The sequence below is a fragment of the Truncatella angustata genome (assembly GCF_020726525.1).
Source record: "Truncatella angustata strain MPI-SDFR-AT-0073 chromosome Unknown BKA67scaffold_1, whole genome shotgun sequence".
NCBI lineage: Eukaryota > Fungi > Ascomycota > Sordariomycetes > Amphisphaeriales > Sporocadaceae > Truncatella > Truncatella angustata.
Window position 1 is genome coordinate 3,706,072 of NW_025763381.1, and position 18,642 is coordinate 3,724,713.

General features: G+C 48.2%; 4 protein-coding genes across 4 annotated transcripts; 1 reads left to right on the plus strand and 3 right to left on the minus strand.

Moving 5' to 3' along the window:
- Positions 1–3,742: 3,742 nt before the first annotated feature.
- Positions 3,743–5,567, minus strand: BKA67DRAFT_653221 (membrane bound O-acyl transferase family-domain-containing protein; the record flags this gene model as incomplete). Its single annotated transcript, XM_046106325.1, has 2 exons — positions 3,743–4,743; positions 4,796–5,567. The coding sequence occupies 2 exons, from the start codon at positions 5,565–5,567 to the stop codon at positions 3,743–3,745; spliced, it is 1,773 nt and encodes a 590-aa protein (XP_045964151.1).
- A 513-nt stretch (positions 5,568–6,080) lies between these two features.
- BKA67DRAFT_546536 (uncharacterized protein) lies at positions 6,081–6,793 on the minus strand. The gene is made up of 3 exons (XM_046101399.1): positions 6,509–6,793; positions 6,244–6,376; positions 6,081–6,172 (listed from the first exon to the last, which is right to left on the minus strand). Exons 1-2 carry the CDS (start codon positions 6,785–6,787, stop codon positions 6,365–6,367), a joined length of 291 nt encoding a protein of 96 aa, XP_045964152.1. The 5' UTR covers positions 6,788–6,793; the 3' UTR covers positions 6,081–6,172; positions 6,244–6,364.
- Positions 6,794–7,922: 1,129 nt separating this feature from the next.
- BKA67DRAFT_653222 (ATP phosphoribosyltransferase) lies at positions 7,923–8,977 on the minus strand (the record flags this gene model as incomplete). The annotated part of the gene is made up of 2 exons (XM_046106326.1): positions 7,923–8,863; positions 8,917–8,977. The coding sequence occupies 2 exons, from the start codon at positions 8,975–8,977 to the stop codon at positions 7,923–7,925; spliced, it is 1,002 nt and encodes a 333-aa protein (XP_045964153.1).
- Positions 8,978–10,712: 1,735 nt separating this feature from the next.
- Positions 10,713–12,422, plus strand: BKA67DRAFT_589721 (major facilitator superfamily domain-containing protein; the record flags this gene model as incomplete). The annotated part of the gene is made up of 2 exons (XM_046104502.1): positions 10,713–11,902; positions 11,957–12,422. 2 exons carry the CDS (start codon positions 10,713–10,715, stop codon positions 12,420–12,422), a joined length of 1,656 nt encoding a protein of 551 aa, XP_045964154.1.
- Between the last annotated feature and the right edge of the window lie 6,220 nt (positions 12,423–18,642).

Sequence of the window (18,642 nt, forward strand, 5' to 3'; positions counted from 1 at the left end):
CAGAGTTGATGCCTGCGAGCCAAGCCAGTAAAAGTGCCTAACGGATCGTGCTTCCGCTGCGAGCGCCGCAGCCGTACGGTTCAGGAACAGACCTGAAGAAAAGCAATGCAGCCAAGATGGTCCGGGGCCCTTGTCAACGATACCGGCGCTTCTAACGGTATTCGGGGGATATGCCGGGCTGACAAGCCACCCACGCAGCCGACGGTCCTTCGGTACCAGATCCAGGGGTTTGCGATGGCTAGTCTCTTTTTCCATGATGTAGTACGCAATGCAGAAGCAGAATCATCTAGGAATGTGCATACGCACGCCACGCCACTATATTGACACAATTTATGCGCAGGCTCCTGCGTCTAATGAGAAATTCCAGTATCTAACGACATGATGGTAAACATCTGCAATCAATAAATGCCGAGCCAGTCGCAACATGTAAAAAGAACGTAAGTCGTCGGTCGAGAAAGTACGAGCGTGTGTTCATCCGCAGATCTTTGCTATTTAGTGGGTTACGGGAGAATATGTAGCTTGACGTAGGTACTTGTAGATGTGCAAGCCCTAACCGGTTCCATTTTCTGACAGACATTACGTTCCTTCGATGTTACTACGAGAATGCCCTGATATTATCCGCGAATGGTGTCTTCTACCATGTGCCAAGAAAGCCACAAGCGATGCTATGTTTTATGTTTGGTTACTTTCCACGTTGACTCCATAACGTAACTACTGCAGAGCATGAGCAAGCAACCACCTCTAACCAGCAGCGGCGTGTCTACATACATGATATGACTTTGATATGGTGTAATTGTTGATTTGATCCCAAGAATATGTCATACGCTTGAGTTTTCGGTCCTTTACCAGTAATAGCTCGATGTTCTCGTGGCAACATTTGCAGATCTCATAGTACAGCCCTACGCCTCGGGGATTTTCCCCCCCAGAATCTACTAACAAGAGACCCAGCGATGCTAAAATTCGCGCATCTATTGCTACAAAATATTGAGGTCCATATTGTATTCGCCGTCAATCTCCAGAACCCACTGGTGCCGCTGGGGTAGGACAAGAACGTCTCCTTCAGGTTTGACAGGTTAAACGAGCGCACCTTGAAAATACCTCCCGAGCCTCTTATCAGAGGCTGTCGTACATATGATTGTCCCCTAGTCTAGGACTTTTCCTGTGGCAATGTCAGTTTCCTATTCCAAACAGAAGCGCATTCAAGACCGTTGTGGCTCTCCAGGATCTCCAGCTCTCTGTTCAATAGTGCTTCTTCTGTGTATCCACCATCCCCACTTCCCCAGTATACCCTGCCAGAGCCATGCTGCCGAAATACTCGAAAAATGTCAGTTTCTGTCGCCATGCGGGCACCACCGGGCCGCAATCTAAAGTTCTCGACACTGCTTTTCTCCCTTGAGTGCTTAATGCATTACAAGCCTAGCGGATACAGTGCGTTTGTGTCGCTCCATCGGCCAAACAGCTGTTTTGCCTCATTCCTCACGTTGACGAAGAAATCGCTTTCGGCCACCAAAAGGGGACATGATATCTTGTCCCCACGTAAACGACAGCATATGCTTGGCAGCTAAGATAATTACAAGCCATAGCTTCCACATTGCTCTACATAGAGGTCGAGCAGGGACTGAGTTCCTAGCGGTCCGATTAACCCCTGGCTTAAACGACATGGATTTAGACCAGGCCCTGGGGTTCGTGAGGAGGCGCAGGAACTCCTTACGAGCACGGAAAGAACGCGATTTTCCGAGGGAATGGAAATGTTCTAGTAATGCTCATGCAGTCGCATGGGTTGACAGTATTCCGATGGTTAAACTAATTCGTGATGGGAAAGATGTGCATATGGAGTGGTATTCGAGCTGCTTACGGCCGACGTACTCCGTTGCCATTCCTGACCGGCCCCAGGAATATCTGCAGGTGAGATTGGAAATTTTCATTTCCAGCCCCGTCCACATTCCGAAGAATGCTTGCTCATGAGAGACGAGCAGATTGCCTACACAAGGTTCTAGAACAATCAGATTCTGGGTAACCCTATTTTACACCTCTTTGACTCTCGAACGTCTGATCTTTCTCGTCCGTCGTATACGCAGCCAAGTAGGCCCAGGCCATCTCTCAGAGGACATGATATGACGTCCCTAATATTCAGTACCCCGAAGCCTGTCGATTCAATGCGGAAAGTATTCGCAAACAGGCTTAGCATATTCTAGAACTATCACAGTTCGATGCTCCAGATGTCGGCCAGATGGCAATCGGCATCTTGTACTCCATTATACTAACAGGTGGAATTCAACGAAGTCTGTCAGAAGCTTTTGCCCCATCTATTCGTCACGATCATCATAAAAGAACTAGTAGCTGGAGATTATGGTCGCTCAGATGCTTATAACTTACTCCTCTACTACGATTAGTCGCTAATAAGCAACGTTGAAATCGAGCGTATAGTATCAACGCCATCTTTAGAATACCACAGATCCCCACGGTATTTTGAATGAGCTCTTAACTTCATATTGATCATTAGCTTTTGTAGTCTATATTTGTGTAAGAAAAATGTCACTAAAGCGGTCTAGCTGTAGTTGAGGGTATATTCAAATGTAGCTTCAATGGCATGCTATAAGCATTGATCTCTTATGAGATTGTCTAGCTACCCTTTATTAGCATGTGTATTTGCTTAGGACAGCACATAGCTATCAGTACGTTTCACCAACCATTAAACAATGATACTTCAATGCAAGAATTGGGCGGGACCAGGCATTCACATGTTTCGGAAGCATCTATGGTATATGGACTTCTCATTTGGATTCTGCACAATTGCCGACGCCGGCTTGTTGAGGGGTATACTATTAGCTCGAAATACTTTACATTATATCTTCTTCATGTCCTTAAACCCGTTTTCTACGCTTCCATTCTTTTCAGAGGTTCCACACCTGATAATATATCCTCCGACTGTCCTTGGAGTGGTCCAGATGTATTGGATTGGTGCTACATGGTTGAAGTTGCGTAATATATAATCATTCCTGATAAGAATTCAATCAACCTTAGAAATATTACAAGCAACAGTAAATTCGAATTATTGTGATCTAACATAGTCCTTAATCGCAGTCTAAATAAGTTTCATGGCGGTTATGTTTTTGCTCTTCCACAAGTCGATGGCATTAATGATTAGTTGAGCTTATACAGCAGCCATATAGCCTGGGTGTCTTGACGACTAATAATACTATTCAAGACCTGCAGCTTAATGTTTGACATTTGTCACTAGTGTCTCCATTGTTACCTTTCAAATATATAAGCTCTGTGTTCTTTTCTTTAGATGAGAAGGCTGTATTCTAGCTAGCCCATACGTGTGAACATGCTTTTTACTTGATTGAGGACCCGGCAAGTCGATGTCTGTCTCACTCAATTAGCGGTTAGCGATCGTCACAGTCATAAAAGAAATCATACAATGAATCTAAAAGTAATGTAAGCTATAGTATAACATGTATTTGGTGTGACGGCTGGTTTTCAGCTTTTAGTCCGTTTAGATACGTGGACTAAAAATCAATTTAGTCCACAATGGATCAATAAAGAGAAGAGGCATGACCAGAAATTCTTTTTTTGTGAGCATACGGCATGGTGTAACAGCTAAAGACTTTCTCATAGACATGCTTCAGACAGCATGATGAAATTAAAATCGTACTCTGATATTCCCGTGTTCTCTAGCCGTGCTGCAAAATATGCTGTCTAATCTATGCCATCAAAAGTTGCGAATTTATACTCACCGTTATATGCCGATACCAGTATCCCACCAGTGCCTGCCAGAAAGCCAGTGAGGATTGTCCTCGTTGGTCCACCGCCACCAAGAGGCTCCATCAATGCCATATCCTAACCACCTGGCAAACGAAAACGGAATGGGCTCCCACAACCATATTCCACATCGCCCAAAATCGTCCAACAAAAATTTACAGGTCAAATGTAGCCACGCAAATGTGAACAATAAGTTGCCAGCTCTCCGTATAAATCGAGGCATCTTACCGATGCTTTTCCTAAATTTCTTCGATAACACAGACTGCAACTGCGTTCCGACACCAGAAAGAAAGAAAAAGACCGGTGGTTCCCACCAATGCGTCTTTGGGATAGTGGTGTAACTTCCCATGGCGTGAAGGAAGCCGGACGTCACAAATGCAACCAGGGCGCCGACAACTGCTGCGGGAGTAGATCCTTTCTCAATATATCCGTTCCGGATCATCCACTCGGTAGGCGCCGCGAAGCCGAAACGAAACGTCTGGTGCCACCAGCTTCCCCAAAAACCCGCCAATCCACGATCCAATACTTGCATGAAAGAACCAGTCATGGACGGTAAGTGCCAAGGATCAGCACGAAATCCGATGACTGGCGGCCCCAATAGAGCCAATAGAACGGCACCGAAGTCCCAAGCTAGACGCAGAGCAACTATGACCGCGACGAACGACAGCAAGGTTCTACGAAGAGACAGCAAGAAGGGACTCATGTCGCCTAGCCCGGCTGAAAGAGGCAGGTCGTTAGGCCCAAGGATAAAATAAGGGTCTTGAGTCATGATCGTGGCACAAATATCGACCAGAAGATAACACGGGACAATACCAAATAAAATCCGGTTCCTGAGAAATTCCATCCTAGTTCGACAGCGCGTGTAACCTTGACGAGTGCTGTCTGGGAGGAAGTGGAGGGGCATTTGGTAAGTCATTGTCTCGTCGAACCAGGGAGGAGGCCTGTAAGGAGGCAAGACGTGAATTGCCCAATTCCAGCCTGTGGAGGGTCAGCACAGTTGTTCTAAAAGTAATTGCATATCAAAACACACCTGTCAATCGCATGGTGGCCCCAATGTCGAAAGCCCAATCCAGACGCTTTAGAAAAGGGGCATCCTCAGGAAAACTCTGCCATTTATAAATGAAGGGCTGCCTCTTATTCAACCGATCGAAGTCGACTACAGACAAGAGTTGGCTGTTGTGAGTTGACTTCCCCATGTTCATTTCGAGATAACTGATCATTTTCCGCGTCTCTTTCTGCTCCTCTCGGACCACATCTTTCTGGACAAACTGGCCGTTTGCTATCTTCTGGTTCTGTAACTTCCTTGACGCGATATTGCTATGCCCGTTGCTCAAGGTACCGTCTGATCCCGACGCCAGAATGGATGTTGCATCATTGTGATCAACATCCTGGCTACCCTCCACCAATTTCTGATATCTCGGATTGGGATACCTCTCGATTCTTCTCGCATCCCACTGCGGCCTTGTCCAAACCAAGACTGTAAAATTCCAGACCGTACCCCAAGCGGCGCATATACCGGTACCATACGAAAACGCAAAGTTCGAACTTGCAACGTTTCGTATCACCCATGCATTGATCATGGTGCAAAGGGCAAGCACTATCCACCGAGCATGATACAGCCATGGGCGGCGCTTGTGCGGGATGCTAAGATAGAGGATGGGCAAGATAAACACACCCCAGAAAACCAAGTGCAACAAGAACGGGACCTTGTTGCCCGCTGCGACATCTGCCTTGAACTGCGCGCGGTAGATGCGCCGGTACAGGTCTGCCAAGTCTGTGGCCAGCAGCGGCGGGCCTGGCATTGTTGATCGTCTTCTTGCTTGAACTACTGTAATTTAAAATAAAATAAAAAACCCCCCCCAAAAAACACGATGCGAATAAGAACCTGTAAATTTCAGGTTAGAGTACACAGACTATAAATGGACTGTAGGCCCAAAGGAGAACCCGCCGCGCTGAAATCGTGTTGTACGCGAATGACAATATCATGATTTTAGCACGAGCCATCGTCATTGAAAAGCTGCCCTGCCAGTAGTGGCGTATCAGGCGCGACTAACAGCATGTTTGCGTTCCACAGCGGCGAAACCCCTTGCTTTAGTCCGCAGTGCTCTCTGTTGCAATCTTCTGTGCAAGTTCGTCGGTAGACGATGAAATTTCCGGGCCAATATCCCGGTACAAGTGAGGAACAAGCTCTGCCAGGAGATTCCAGCGGCCAAGATAAGCGATGCTAATGCGGCTCTTACGCAGTATGTGCTCGACGCGTTCCCGATGCAGATTTGGAGATCTTGTTCACCTCTTGGTTGCAGTCGCTTATCTCCGTCCGTTTACAAATCTCACAGGGATCACCCACTGCAGTCTGGCCAGCCTCGGTGGAGCGAGATCAGCAATGACTTCATTCACAATAACGTAGGTTAGTAATACCCGTATAGGTTGTGATTTTGATGCGAGCTTAGAATTAGCAGCGTTGACATCCAACCAAAGAGCTTTTAGTGCAACGAGAATAGTCCCATGAATCGCACTCGACCGTGTATTGGGTTTATCAATGGCGCAGTACACAGACAAGACAGAATTCTGGAGACCAGAAACAATTCTGAGTAATGCCTCAAGAACAACTGTAAGCTTATATTTTGGCATTCTAGGGAAACAGGGTGGCATTTGAGACCCTCTCAATGGACCAATTTCGTATTGCCATCACCAATCTCGACAAGCCAAACACCAAACAAACGCCCAGAATTAACAAGCCCAGTAGCACACTCCGCCTAATTTCAAATGCTGCAGCTGCTTCCATTTTCATGAGCTTCTTTTGTTTTGTGTGATAATACCAGTTTCTATCCTGTTGATTCGGAGGCGCCTCCGTCTTGCCGCCTACCCAGGAGTACGGCTGCGGGCGAAAGATGACTTGTTGCAACCAGGTGGGCAGACTGCTATGCGCTCCGTCGTTGTGCGCATGTTCCCGTTTTCTGTGGAAGTGATAATCTACCAGGTAGAGAGAGACAAGAAATGTGACGAAGTTTATGGGTGTCATTATATACTGGAGTACGTGTTAGCAAACGGCGATGGGTCAGTATAAGACTGCACGAAAGGGAACGGCTAGTGGTATAGCAGGGGTAATGAGCATTTGGCAGAACATTGCTTCATGATTTCCAGTTGCGACACGTCAGTATCGAAGATGTGAACTCACATGATACAGCGTTGAATGCTCATCTCTCTTCTCCGGCAACTCTGCTGTAGTGGTCCTTTTCGTTGCTTTTGTCATGGTTATGAGGTCGTCTGTATGTATACCTTTGTTGTTTGTCGGATATTCAGGGTCGTCCCCAACGGAAGGTGAAAAACTGTTGCGAGGGATTTTCAGATTATTTCGATGAGATCGAGTTTGAATCGGCGTACCTATGAGCTCAGTGGATGATATTCAGGCACAGCAACCGTGCCAGGGCAGACGTCACTTTGGAGACGAACACCACCCATGGCTACCAATAGGACACCTCGGGCCGCGACAATTGGGGCTGGTACCGGCGGATCCGTTTTTGCCCCAGTGCCTCGTGCCAAACTAAATCGGATACTGCTGTCTAAACTTCACACCAAGATCGACCCAGAAGTAGCAATTGCGCCTGTGTGCGTTATTCACTGAACATTCGACCTATTTTCCTTGGCTACTGTAAATGGGATATTCAATGGGGTCAATATTTCAAGATAACAGTTCACGTGGATAGTTATGTATAACTCGAACATATTCCGTCCTAAAATGGCCAACCATTTTATCCCATGTTATATCGTTGGCCTTCTACTCGTAATATTTAACTATAAGTGTATTGGAATTTCGAGGTAATCCGTATTATACTAATCCCCTGAGTGAATAGCTGGGGCCGTCGTGAACCTTTTGTGGCTGATACTTGTGGGCGCAGTTGATATAAATACGAGCACTGAGCAGACGCAGAACATTCGCACGTTCCAGAACTCGTGTTAGACCAACTCGTTCGGAAGAAACCTAGAGTTAATGTATCCAATGTAGACCGGATCACGTTACTATGCCGTTGAAGGAATGATTTGTGCGGCTAGTCAGCTTTGTTGAAATTGGTGAGTCTCTAGACATCCAAGTCCACGCTATAAGCGTTTGGTGATTGTCTGAAAATGGATCGGGTATCCGGTCTATTAACATACGCCTAGTCGCTACGAGTGTTTGTGATGCTCAACACTAAGATATCCGTGGCACCAACTTTTGTCAGTTCATCCATGACCAGCGCAATCTTCTTCTTCTCAACCATAATACTAACAGCCACCCAGCCATCCTCGTCAAGGGTAGTGACTGTTGGAGCGCGCTTACCGGGGGCGATCTTTGTGGCTGAAGTGAGCGAGCTTCTCTGGATGTTGTATTGGCAGAGAACGAATTTTTGCGCAGTGATCACGCCACGAATGCGGGCTGCGATGAGGTCGACCAATTCTGGGTTGCTTGGAGCTTTTGACTTGATCATGATGGCACTCGATTCTACGACCGTATCGATTGCCTTCAGGCCAGCTGCCTTCATTGTTTCGCCGGACTCGACAAGATCCACAATACCGTCTGCGACACCCAATGCGCAGGCGGCCTCGACACTGCCACTCAGCTCGATGATATTCGTTTTGATCTTGCCATCATAAGCGCCTTGCTCCCCGGATTCAATCTCCAAGCTGGCGAAGTACTTCTCCGCCAGGTGGACGAAGCTGGTGCCAATGTTCTTGCCGATGAGATCCTTTGGCGTGGCATAGCTACCCTTCTCAGGAACCTGAACCTGTAGCTTACAGGCGCCAAAACCAAGATCCATAACCGTTTCGCAGCCAGTAGCGGCACTTCTTGCGCTCTCCTCCTCGGGGGTGATTTCTCCAGTAAACCTTCTCTTCTTGTTTACGGACCGCACACCAGCATCGTGCTCTTGAACCACATCATACCCAGTAATACCCAAGTCTACACGACCTTCGCCAACGAAAGTGGGAATATCGGCGGCGGGGAGGAAGATCAAGGCGATAGGGAGGTTCTTAACGAGAGCTATATCGAGTCGGTTCTCTCTCCTGAACTGAATGTCGGCGCCTTCGAGAAGATTGAGGGCTGCGGCATTGAGTCGCCCCTCTATGTCATGTCAGTACTGTTTGCAAGGAAGAGTCTCGAGCAGGTAGGATTACTCTTGGGGACAGCGAACAGGAGTCGGCCTTCTAGGCTTTTGTGAGGGATTATGTTAGCCATGTTTTCTTTGTTTCCTTATGCGACAACTTTTCGGGTATAGCACCCAACACCTCACGATCGAACATGATGGCCGCAGATACACGGGGCATGAGTTCTTTCCAATCCAGGCGGGGAAATCTTCCAGACTGCCAGCAGCAAACGGGTTCGACCTACTGGTTCACCAAATCCATCTTGAGCTCTCAATTCTTTTTTGTTGACGTTGTGATGCAGCACGAGAGCAGGGGTCGAGCTGTTGGTCGATTGAGGGTGGGATTTCTGCAGAGTTCGGGGCTTATGAAGAGCTGTTCAGTCTTGGTTCGAGTCTCACTGTAGATAGACCGTATGTCTGAAGAGCCTCGAGCTGGTTGCTTGGCCGCGGTTTATTCTGTGCTTCCCCAGTTGGGCAGAATTCGGTCAAATTCTGTGCAGCAGAACCCCACGTTCCTGTATCGGACATTTCGATTGACTCGACGCGATTCATAGCGGGGTATTTGTTCGTACTAGACTAGTCTAACCTAGACTAACATTTTGCAGTGGTTCCCATTGAAGACGGAGTGCGCCGGCATTTCGTTGTGAGGTCGCCTGCTAAATTTAAGCATTGATTACAGTACATAGGCACTGACGGCGTGCCAGTGCAACGGATCGGTCTGTTCCTGATCTGCATCGTATCTGCGGCCTCCACTTAGAGCCTACAGTAGTTGGGCAGGTAAGCGTTCTACTGCAGCGACGTACATACACAGGATAGTACAGTCCGCTCCTGTCTCGTTGTATATACAGCGACTCTTCTGTGGACGGAAACTCAAACTCACAATTCACTGCCATTCGTTATGATATGGGCAACATAGGGGTGATCCCGGACAAACTTAGGACTACTTCGCGCTCTGGGGATACATGCCGCTGTTGTTCGTGCGACGTTCCGTTGAGCATGAGCTGGAATGTATTGGATAAATAGATAACCTACCTGCTTCTATGCGCACGCCGAAGTTTTCTGAACGACCGGGCGGCAGGACGAAGAATACCAACTAGACTAGGGTGAGTGCTTTGAAGAACGATACCCCAAGAATGGAGAGTGCATATTATTAAATGGCCTGGGACAGAAAGCTGTCATCATTGCAGTAAGGTTAGTAATCCGTAGCTTGGCTGGCCCCTGTCAAATTGACAGGTAAGGCAATTGGATTCCGACGTCATCCAGAGCCCGTCACCAGTAGTTTGTGCCGTGTAACTTTGAGTTACTTACTGCTCCAAGGTCGCGGTACACATTCGGTTCACCTAACCTAACCTAAACCTTTGTCTCAACGAAGTGTTAGTGACAAAACTACGATGACTCCCGAAGCTCGTGTATCTCGTTGATTTCCACAGCTGCATTAACAACTTTGGTTCCTAGCGAGGGACGGATGCCGAGCTGCAAAGGGATGGGCCACAGGTGGATCACAGCGACTACACGTAATCCCTGCCTCGTGTTAGTACCACAGCCAGACGTTTAGCAAAGCCATCGCGCTTTCGCCTGCCCACCATGGCGGCTTCAAGTCCAGATGCTCTCAAGGCCGGGATCGAACACGAGGAGGAAGCTGCGAAACATACTCCCAACGCATCACCTAGGTCCAGTAGTGAGAGCGACGGCGCCGAGTCCCAATCCTGGGCGCCTTTTGATCAAGACTGGGCCGATCCGGCAGCCCAGCACGCGAACACCAGCGACGACAACGTAGATCCCGACGAAGAAGACGGCTGGGTGCGCAACCCCAACAATCCCGCCGAGATGTCAAGATGGACGGGACAGCCCTCTATCATGGGCTCATCGGATGCAGTGCGCATGATCTTGTTGAACTTTTGTACTCTGGGCATCACCTTCACCTGGGGTGTGGAAATGACCTATTGTACGCCGTACCTACTCAGCCTGGGTCTCACCAAGAGCAAAACCTCGTTGGTCTGGATTGCCGGTCCTCTATCAGGTTTGGTCGTACAACCAATTGTCGGTGCGATCGCAGACGAATCCAAGTCGAAATGGGGTCGTCGGAGGCCCTTTATAGTCGTTGGAGCAGTTGTGGTCGCCCTATGTCTTTTGGCGCTTGGCTTCACCAAAGAAATAGTGGGCATATTCATCTCCGATGAGGAGGCGGCCAAGACTCCTACGATCGTGGTCGCTATCCTTTGCATATATGCGGTAGACTTTTCGATCAATGCTGTCATGTCTGCCGCTAGGAGTTTAATGGTCGACGTTCTACCTATATCTAAACAACAAGATGGGGCCGCTTGGAATAGCCGAATGTCGGCCATTGGCCACTTGATTGGATATGCAGCAGGTGCTATCGACCTCGGAGCCATCTTTGGCGATTTTCTGGGCGATACTCAATTCAAGAAACTTACCGTTGTTGCCGCCTTCGGCATACTAACATCCTCTCTAATCACATCGCTCACGGTGACGGAACGAATACTGGTCGAGATACGGAAGGATCCTCATCAATCCGGTGGGCAACTCAAGGTTCTCCGCCAGATTTGGTCAACCATACTTCATTTACCACCCCGAATCCGCGCAATCTGCCATGCCCAGTTCTGGGCATGGATTGGGTGGTTCCCCTTTCTATTCTACAGCACGACCTGGGTAGGCGAGACCTACTTCCGGTACGACGTTCCTGATGATGCCAGGACTTCTGAAGACACGCTTGGCGAAATGGGCCGTATCGGCAGTAGCTCCTTAGTCTTATACTCTGCCATTACTTTCACGGGTGCCTGGCTTCTACCCCTTCTGATCAAGAGCCCCGACGACGAGGGCTTTACGCAGCGGCCGCCGCAAAGTGTTGCGCACATCTTGGAGAAGTTCCAGAAACACAAGCCTGATCTGCTGACCGCTTGGATGATTGGGCATGGCATGTTCGCTGCTGCTATGTTCTTGGCACCTTTTGCAACGAGTTTTAGATTTGCCACGGTGCTCGTCTGCATATGTGGACTGTAAGTACTACATCAAACTCCGTATTGCTATAGCTACTAACCGGTTTGATTAAGCCCTTGGACGATGGCCATGTGGGCACCAGTCGCATTCATGGGCGTCGAAGTAAACCGTCTTAGTGGCGGCGGCGAGAACACTGCATCATACCGCCCTCTGGATTCCGTCGAGTTGTCCGAGATGAATGGACATTCCGACGCCCTGCGTTTGGAGCATGGCTCCAATGATGCGGAAAGTGGCACGAAAGGTGGATCTACCGGCGAGCTATCGGGTATTTACTTCGGCATTCTCAACATCTATACGACTATACCCCAGTTCATTGGCACGTTCATTAGTACCATCGTGTTTGCCATCTTCGCACCGGGAACGCATCCTGAGCTTCACGGGGGAAGTGGTGGTGATGATGCCGCAGCCAAAGGCCCAGCAAAGGAGGATGGTCCGAATGCCATCTCAATCTGTTTGTTCATTGGGGCTATAAGCGCGACCGTTGCCATTTTCGCGACGAACAAGTTGAGATACTTGTAACATAAACATTGACCTCTTAAGCATTCAGTGTGTAAAGCGACTGGAAATAGGCCTTTTGATAAAACTCGCATGGCGTTTACGGGGCTATGATGGCGTTTGTTGTGGGCCATGATAGAAACCTAAGGTGTTGACTGTATAATTAGAGCCAGAGACTTATTGGACAGTTTATCTTATAACGAACCGCGTCAACTTTCGTTGCTAGGTCCTATCAATTCGGATTCCATCACTTCAACACAATTTTTGTTTTACTCCTCCCCCTGGCTGAGCCCGGGGCTGGAAGGAAATGGCCAACTCTTCCTTTCCGGACATCTGTGGCTGAAGCCAGCCTCTGGAGCTCTGCCCTTAACCATTCCAACACGGCCCCATGATTGCTCTGCTTCCTCCCCAACACCTCCGCAAACGCTGAGTAAGCCAACCAGCTCACCTCCACCCTGCGGAGATCACACGTGTATCCCGGATACCTCGTCTTGCGCCCCTTGCTGGTACTAAGAAGAAATGCGACGTCCGCAAGCTTCTCGACTGTGCGGGTCACCAATCCCGCGGCGGGCCGCTTGGGCGGCGGAAGACACCGCACATAAGCCCAGGTCTTGGTCGCGGTTTCGACAAAAGCGCTGTAGAGGTTCGAGAGCATGGTCGAGGCCGAGTTGAACGAGGTATCGAGGTACATGAGATGTGACTGAATCTTGAAAGCATTCAGTACCTTGCGCTGGAAGGTTTGGCCGGGGACGCGTGTGTATTCTACCGTGAGGGAGTTGAAGACAGACTCGCCTGGAACTGACACCGGCTTTCCGGAGCCACCGGCAATGGTGGAACGATCGCGGCGGTCTCTGGTGATGTCCAGGCTCGACGTGTTAATTAGTGTGCCACAGTATGGGAAGCCGGTTCTTTCGGTTGCAGTTCTTGCGATTGCCTTTCCACAAATGGTGAGGTTAAAGTTCACCAGCGTCTTAGTTGGATTGACTGTGACACCGTACTCTGGAACGCCATCATGCATAGTTGAGACGAAGCAAGAGGCTTTGATCTGGTCAGTAGTTACAAGCAGGAAGTCGTCAATGAGACGGATTAGGAGACAGTCGTCGGAGTGAAGAAACTTCAGGACCTGGATCTCCAAATCGGCGTAGAAGTAATTGCACAGTGTGGATGAAAGAACCGAACCTTGCGGTATTCCTTTCTTTTGTCTATAGTACTTTTTGCCGATCTTGACAATATTTTCTTGGATGTGCGATGCAATGAGCTGTAGCACAGACCCTGTGTCATAGTTTTGCTTCATCACACTCTCGATGAAGACTGTGTTCCTTTTCTTTAAAGCCCTGTCATTTTCGATGAAATGCAAGAGTGATGACATGTCATTGTGCTCCATTGCAGTTGACAGCCACTTACGCAGCTGCTTCCTGGGTTTGGTGCGAGAGTTGTGATATTTGGGACCATCCAGAGTGCTGTTGCTAATCTCGACATGCTTTGCGATTTGGTATCCGTATCTTTGTGGGATAGAGTCTAGCAGGCCAACTATAGCAGATTGTGGTATGGTATCAAAGGCTGACTGAACGTCGACTTTGGCGAAGTACAATTGGCCGGAGAACGAGCCTAGTCGGGATTTGAAAGATTTGACTCGCTGGTATATGTCACCCACGGAGAACATGGCCGAGCTTAGTTTACCAGGGTTGAGAGCCTTCGACCGTCAGAAAAAGAAACAGATGTGCAGTTTGGCGACATACCTTCTCCAATTGAAGAATTGTGTGAATTGGTCTAAGTAAAGTATTGATACTTTTCCCTAGTTCTTTCTTGTTCACGTCCTTAATCATCCTTTTACGGAGATTCATGATAGGCCGTATACTGGCCCCTTTCGGCAACAGACGGACATGACTGAAGCCCAGCTCTCGCGAATCCAAAATCCTTGTGGCATCGCCTAAGTTGATCTCCTCAAACATCTTGAGTTTTAAAGTGGATATTGCTGGCTCAGCCACGCACCGCCAGACATCATGGCGGAAGAAAAAGAGTTGATTCTTGTCGGTATTCGACTCAGTGATGTAGAAGTTGCTTCGTAGCAGGGGTATTAAAAGAGAATCGAAGACATAATACAGGAACTCACAGAAGAGCTCGGTCCTCTTCTGGATGTCAGACTGGGATGTCCGACGTGCCAAAAGCTTCGAGGACGCAAGCCACTCTATATCAGTGATCTGAGATTAAGTTAGTTGGTATGAAATATGAGATTGACTTGTAGACTTGCCCTCATGCCCTGCATGACTTCGTGTAGCGACATGCTCTCAAAACGTCGGAGTCTTATGAATTGGTCAATTCGTCTGAACAGCATATCCTGGTTGTGTTTTTGTGTACCCTCGTGGCCGAAAAGGTCGCGAGGGACAACTTTTAGAACGACTGCTTGACAGAATGCAGAGACATTAGCCGATTGAGTCGCCATGCTAGTGATCGAACATGCTTGGTTTGCCTTTGAGGGTATCGAAAACGACTGCTTCTTGCGAGGGAGTTGTGTTCCCAGAGTTGCAGAGTCCTCTGTGGCTTTCTTACTCTTGTTGCGGATCGGCTGGGATGCGCTATTCAGCTCAGAAGACGCTTCGACCTACGAACATCCTTAGTCCACGTGCTCTACCATTGATTGCATTGAACGTACTGGGCAGTAATGCTGTAATAGTTTCGAATACGAGCACCGTGAATGCAGTATTTGTAGCTTCTGAATCAATTCTATTACACATCCTCTCAGCCGTTTTGGAAGCCTATGCTCCAGGTTGAGCTCGCCATGTCTGACCTTTTTGGCGATTTCCTGCTCGCGAAGAGTATAGTCTTGTAGCCGCTGTGCAGTATGGGCAAAGTCGACCTTGGAGGTGAAAACATTATGCAATCCAAATTGCCTGGGGAACATATACATCATCACTTTCCGTGTGTTGGCTAGATTCTGTGCGACTATTGGATCATCTCTACCCAAGTGCGCGTCAGACTGCGCCTCAATTTGCGTATACGGTGCGCGGTTCAAGACATCTGTTGGAGTGTTAATGTTGTTTCTAGATTCTGGCAGAAACACGTACGGATATGTCGCAATCCAAAGTGCACCAAACCACGTGCATTCAGCGTGGCCCTCGCATACAGCATGCGATTGCGCACGAATATGATTTCTGACAACGCCTTTTCGTTACCGTTAGGATCCTTGGGCCTTGTGGTTGCTGTGATTGGTTTTGCGTTGTTCAACGGGTATCCTGATTGTCAAAGTCAGTGACAGAGATATAATTGCTTCAGATGCCAACCTCACCACTGATCTGTCGGTAATTACCTTGACCTTTTCGTAGGGAAGTAAATATTGCACAATCAAAGAGTAAATCCATCACGATGCGATCACCACATTTTCCAAGTAGCTTCAGTAACTGGGGCCATGGGTCTTGTTTTATCGCCTCAACTTGTGGATTTGGCCAGACGGAATAAATGCCAGGTATGTTGCAGGATTGATCGTCTCGCGGCGCCTGGTGCCTTGTAGGGTTGCTACTTTTACGGAACCCGTCACAGAGGACATGCTGCGGCCGGTCTGTAGGAGAAGAAGTCTTCACACGAGACCAGAGCTGCCATATCACGAAATCAACTACCTAGTACCAGTCAGCCATTCTCGAATTACACATGGTAAGCAATCAATTGATAATACCTCCGACTGAGAGAACGCTGCCCCAGCGAGGCCATCTGACAGTGTGATATAGGATTCATCGCCTCTCTGAGTGAAACTCGTCCATTGCTCCCAACGGTTCTCTGACGCGTGGTTCGACTGTTCTGTTAGTCCGACAAGGGTATTATCGAGTAAAGCGCCCACAGTCTTCTCAATTGTAGGAACCACGGCTGTTGTAGAATTCTCCAAGCCTACTGAAGCGAGCTTCTTTCTCCTGATTCTCGAGGTAGCCGGGAGCTTTAGAAGCACATAGTCGCGCAAAGTCAACACCTTGATGTAATACTGGCTGAGCACGGCGTGTTTGATCCCAAGACTGTTGTTGGCATCCAGCTCAGATGATCGAGTCTTTTTCCTGGCCGGTTGTTGTTGATCTGATGCCAGTCTTTCAAAGGTCTCCCGTTTTCTCCTTCTTGATGAATGCATAGTGGCGCAGTAAGGCATATTATACACGGCACCAGTATCATCGTGGGTTGCTCATATGTTGTCATGCAGTGCCAATAGACCCAGTCCCAGTCGTGCTACTTCGTAGTAAGCTGAATCTTTCCGTATTGCAGGTAGGCAGCATCAATTGACCAATGACGCAGCAATTTCAACCCAGTCACAATAGATTGGCCCCTCAAGGACTGTTTGTATTGCACTATTCCATGATGGCCAGAACGCGTTAGCTGACGCGTTTGTACTCGGACAATTGATAGCGCTCACACCCACCACTGGGACATGCACCATGGTGGATCTTGGGGCTCTAGGTGCCGAGCTAACTTTTAGCGCCAAGATTGTCTGGAGGCTTGATAGAGATTGGAGGCTCGGAATACGTGCCGACCGGTTCGCTACCCAGGAACCATCTTCATCTACCGGTACGGTAGTAGAATATGGACAGACTACTGTAGCCTACCCTACCTTATCTGTCTGCTCGTATTGCAGGTGTGTGCCGGTGGATGTTGCATAACAAGACAAACCTGAATTGCGGTAGCTGGGGATTCGGTTGTAATATTTTGACTTCGAATAGGTAGGATGTAACTTCTCAAGACCAAAATCAAATGTCTGTGCATGCATCCAGCGTGCAGAGGTCAAAAGTACTTACAAGTTGCATAGTTAAAGGATTGTTTTACTCGCACCTTTTGTATGCTATATGACTCGTATGTCAGTACTGTTTGCATGGGAAAAGATTCACATACCACGAACTTCATTTCGTCTCGGTGGTACAGCACGCATCAAAGCGATGGTTTGTTGCGACGGCCCGCTTTTTAAAGTTCTCAGCCGGATGCGCGCCGTGAGCAAAAGGTTCAAGCTACCATCCGAGCAGAGGGTTCCTCAATGCCGAAGTTACTCAATTGCGGTATGAGCTTGAATCATATTCTTTACGAACCGCCGCTAATTGGTGTCATTAAACCCTTCAAGAATCGGGATCCGTGGGCGAAGACATGGGTGCTTGACTTCAATGCAAAAAGGCTGTATTGTCATGATTTAGTGCCGCCCAATCGATTGGTGCCGGCAACCAGATGATTGATGCTTGAAGACCGTTTATTCTTACCGGTCCCTCATGAATCCCTAGCCACAGTTATCGACTATATAACAATGTATCACTTCAGAGCAGACACGGCATTCATTAAAAACGTGACAAACCTACGAACTGGTTCAGAAGAGCCGGTCGTCGAGACCGACAGGACAGCTTGGGGCCCATATATTTCTTAAGTAAACAAATGCTCTGGGAAATACCGAACTTAAAAACAGTGGTCACGGTGACAACCATGTGTGCGACAGACGTGAATCTGAGCATGTTCGCGGCATGAACAGCTCTCCTAACTAGATGCTAGATGTAGCACCATACCTTGACAGTGCGTAGAGCGGTATCTCAACGCTCTATGATGTAGCATTTCAAAGTGGTAACTCCTTGTTAGAGTCGTAATATTGTAGCCCGGACGATTGTTAATCATCCTTTCAAAAGGAAATATTCCAATATTATTACGCTGAAATAACGCATAGCTTTGTTTAACAAGTAGTTAGGGCTATAACAAGATAGCTTAACGGCTACGTTTCCATATTAATAGAATTACTCGTCGCGATTCCCTCACATGCGATACTACTCTTGCTCAAGCTTGAGAAAAATTCCGAGTTTTGGTAACCTCTTTAACTAGGCGCAAGGTCTTGAATATATGTAACTAAGAGATGGTTGAGAACCCCCGCCCCATTCCTCCCCCCTTCCTCCTCTTCAGCACCCTTATGTCTGGTTAGCCATGTAACCTAGTGAGTCGGGAAACAACCCCACAATCAGCGGATTAGCACTAAATTAGCTCGCGTCTTTAGCCAAAAAAGCAGCTCGACCTGTAATCATAGTCGACCGTTTCCAAAATTTGTGGGTGCATCATGGTTTCGAAGGATGCGTTGTCGCGTATAGATATGGTGCACGCTGTGCAGTCTGTACGCAACCGAGTTGACGATCCCCTAATAAAACAAGCGCTGGTGCGGCCAGCTTTCTATCAATATCGCATGCATCTTTGCCCCTGCCTATGCAGGGTCAATGGTGCATGTCAAGAGCCAGCGCATTAATCTGTTGCA

Coding starts and splice junctions, on each gene's coding strand:
- BKA67DRAFT_546536 (XM_046101399.1), bottom strand. CDS start 6,787: ATGACACCCATAAACTTCGTCACATTTCTTGTCTCTCTCTACCTGGTA.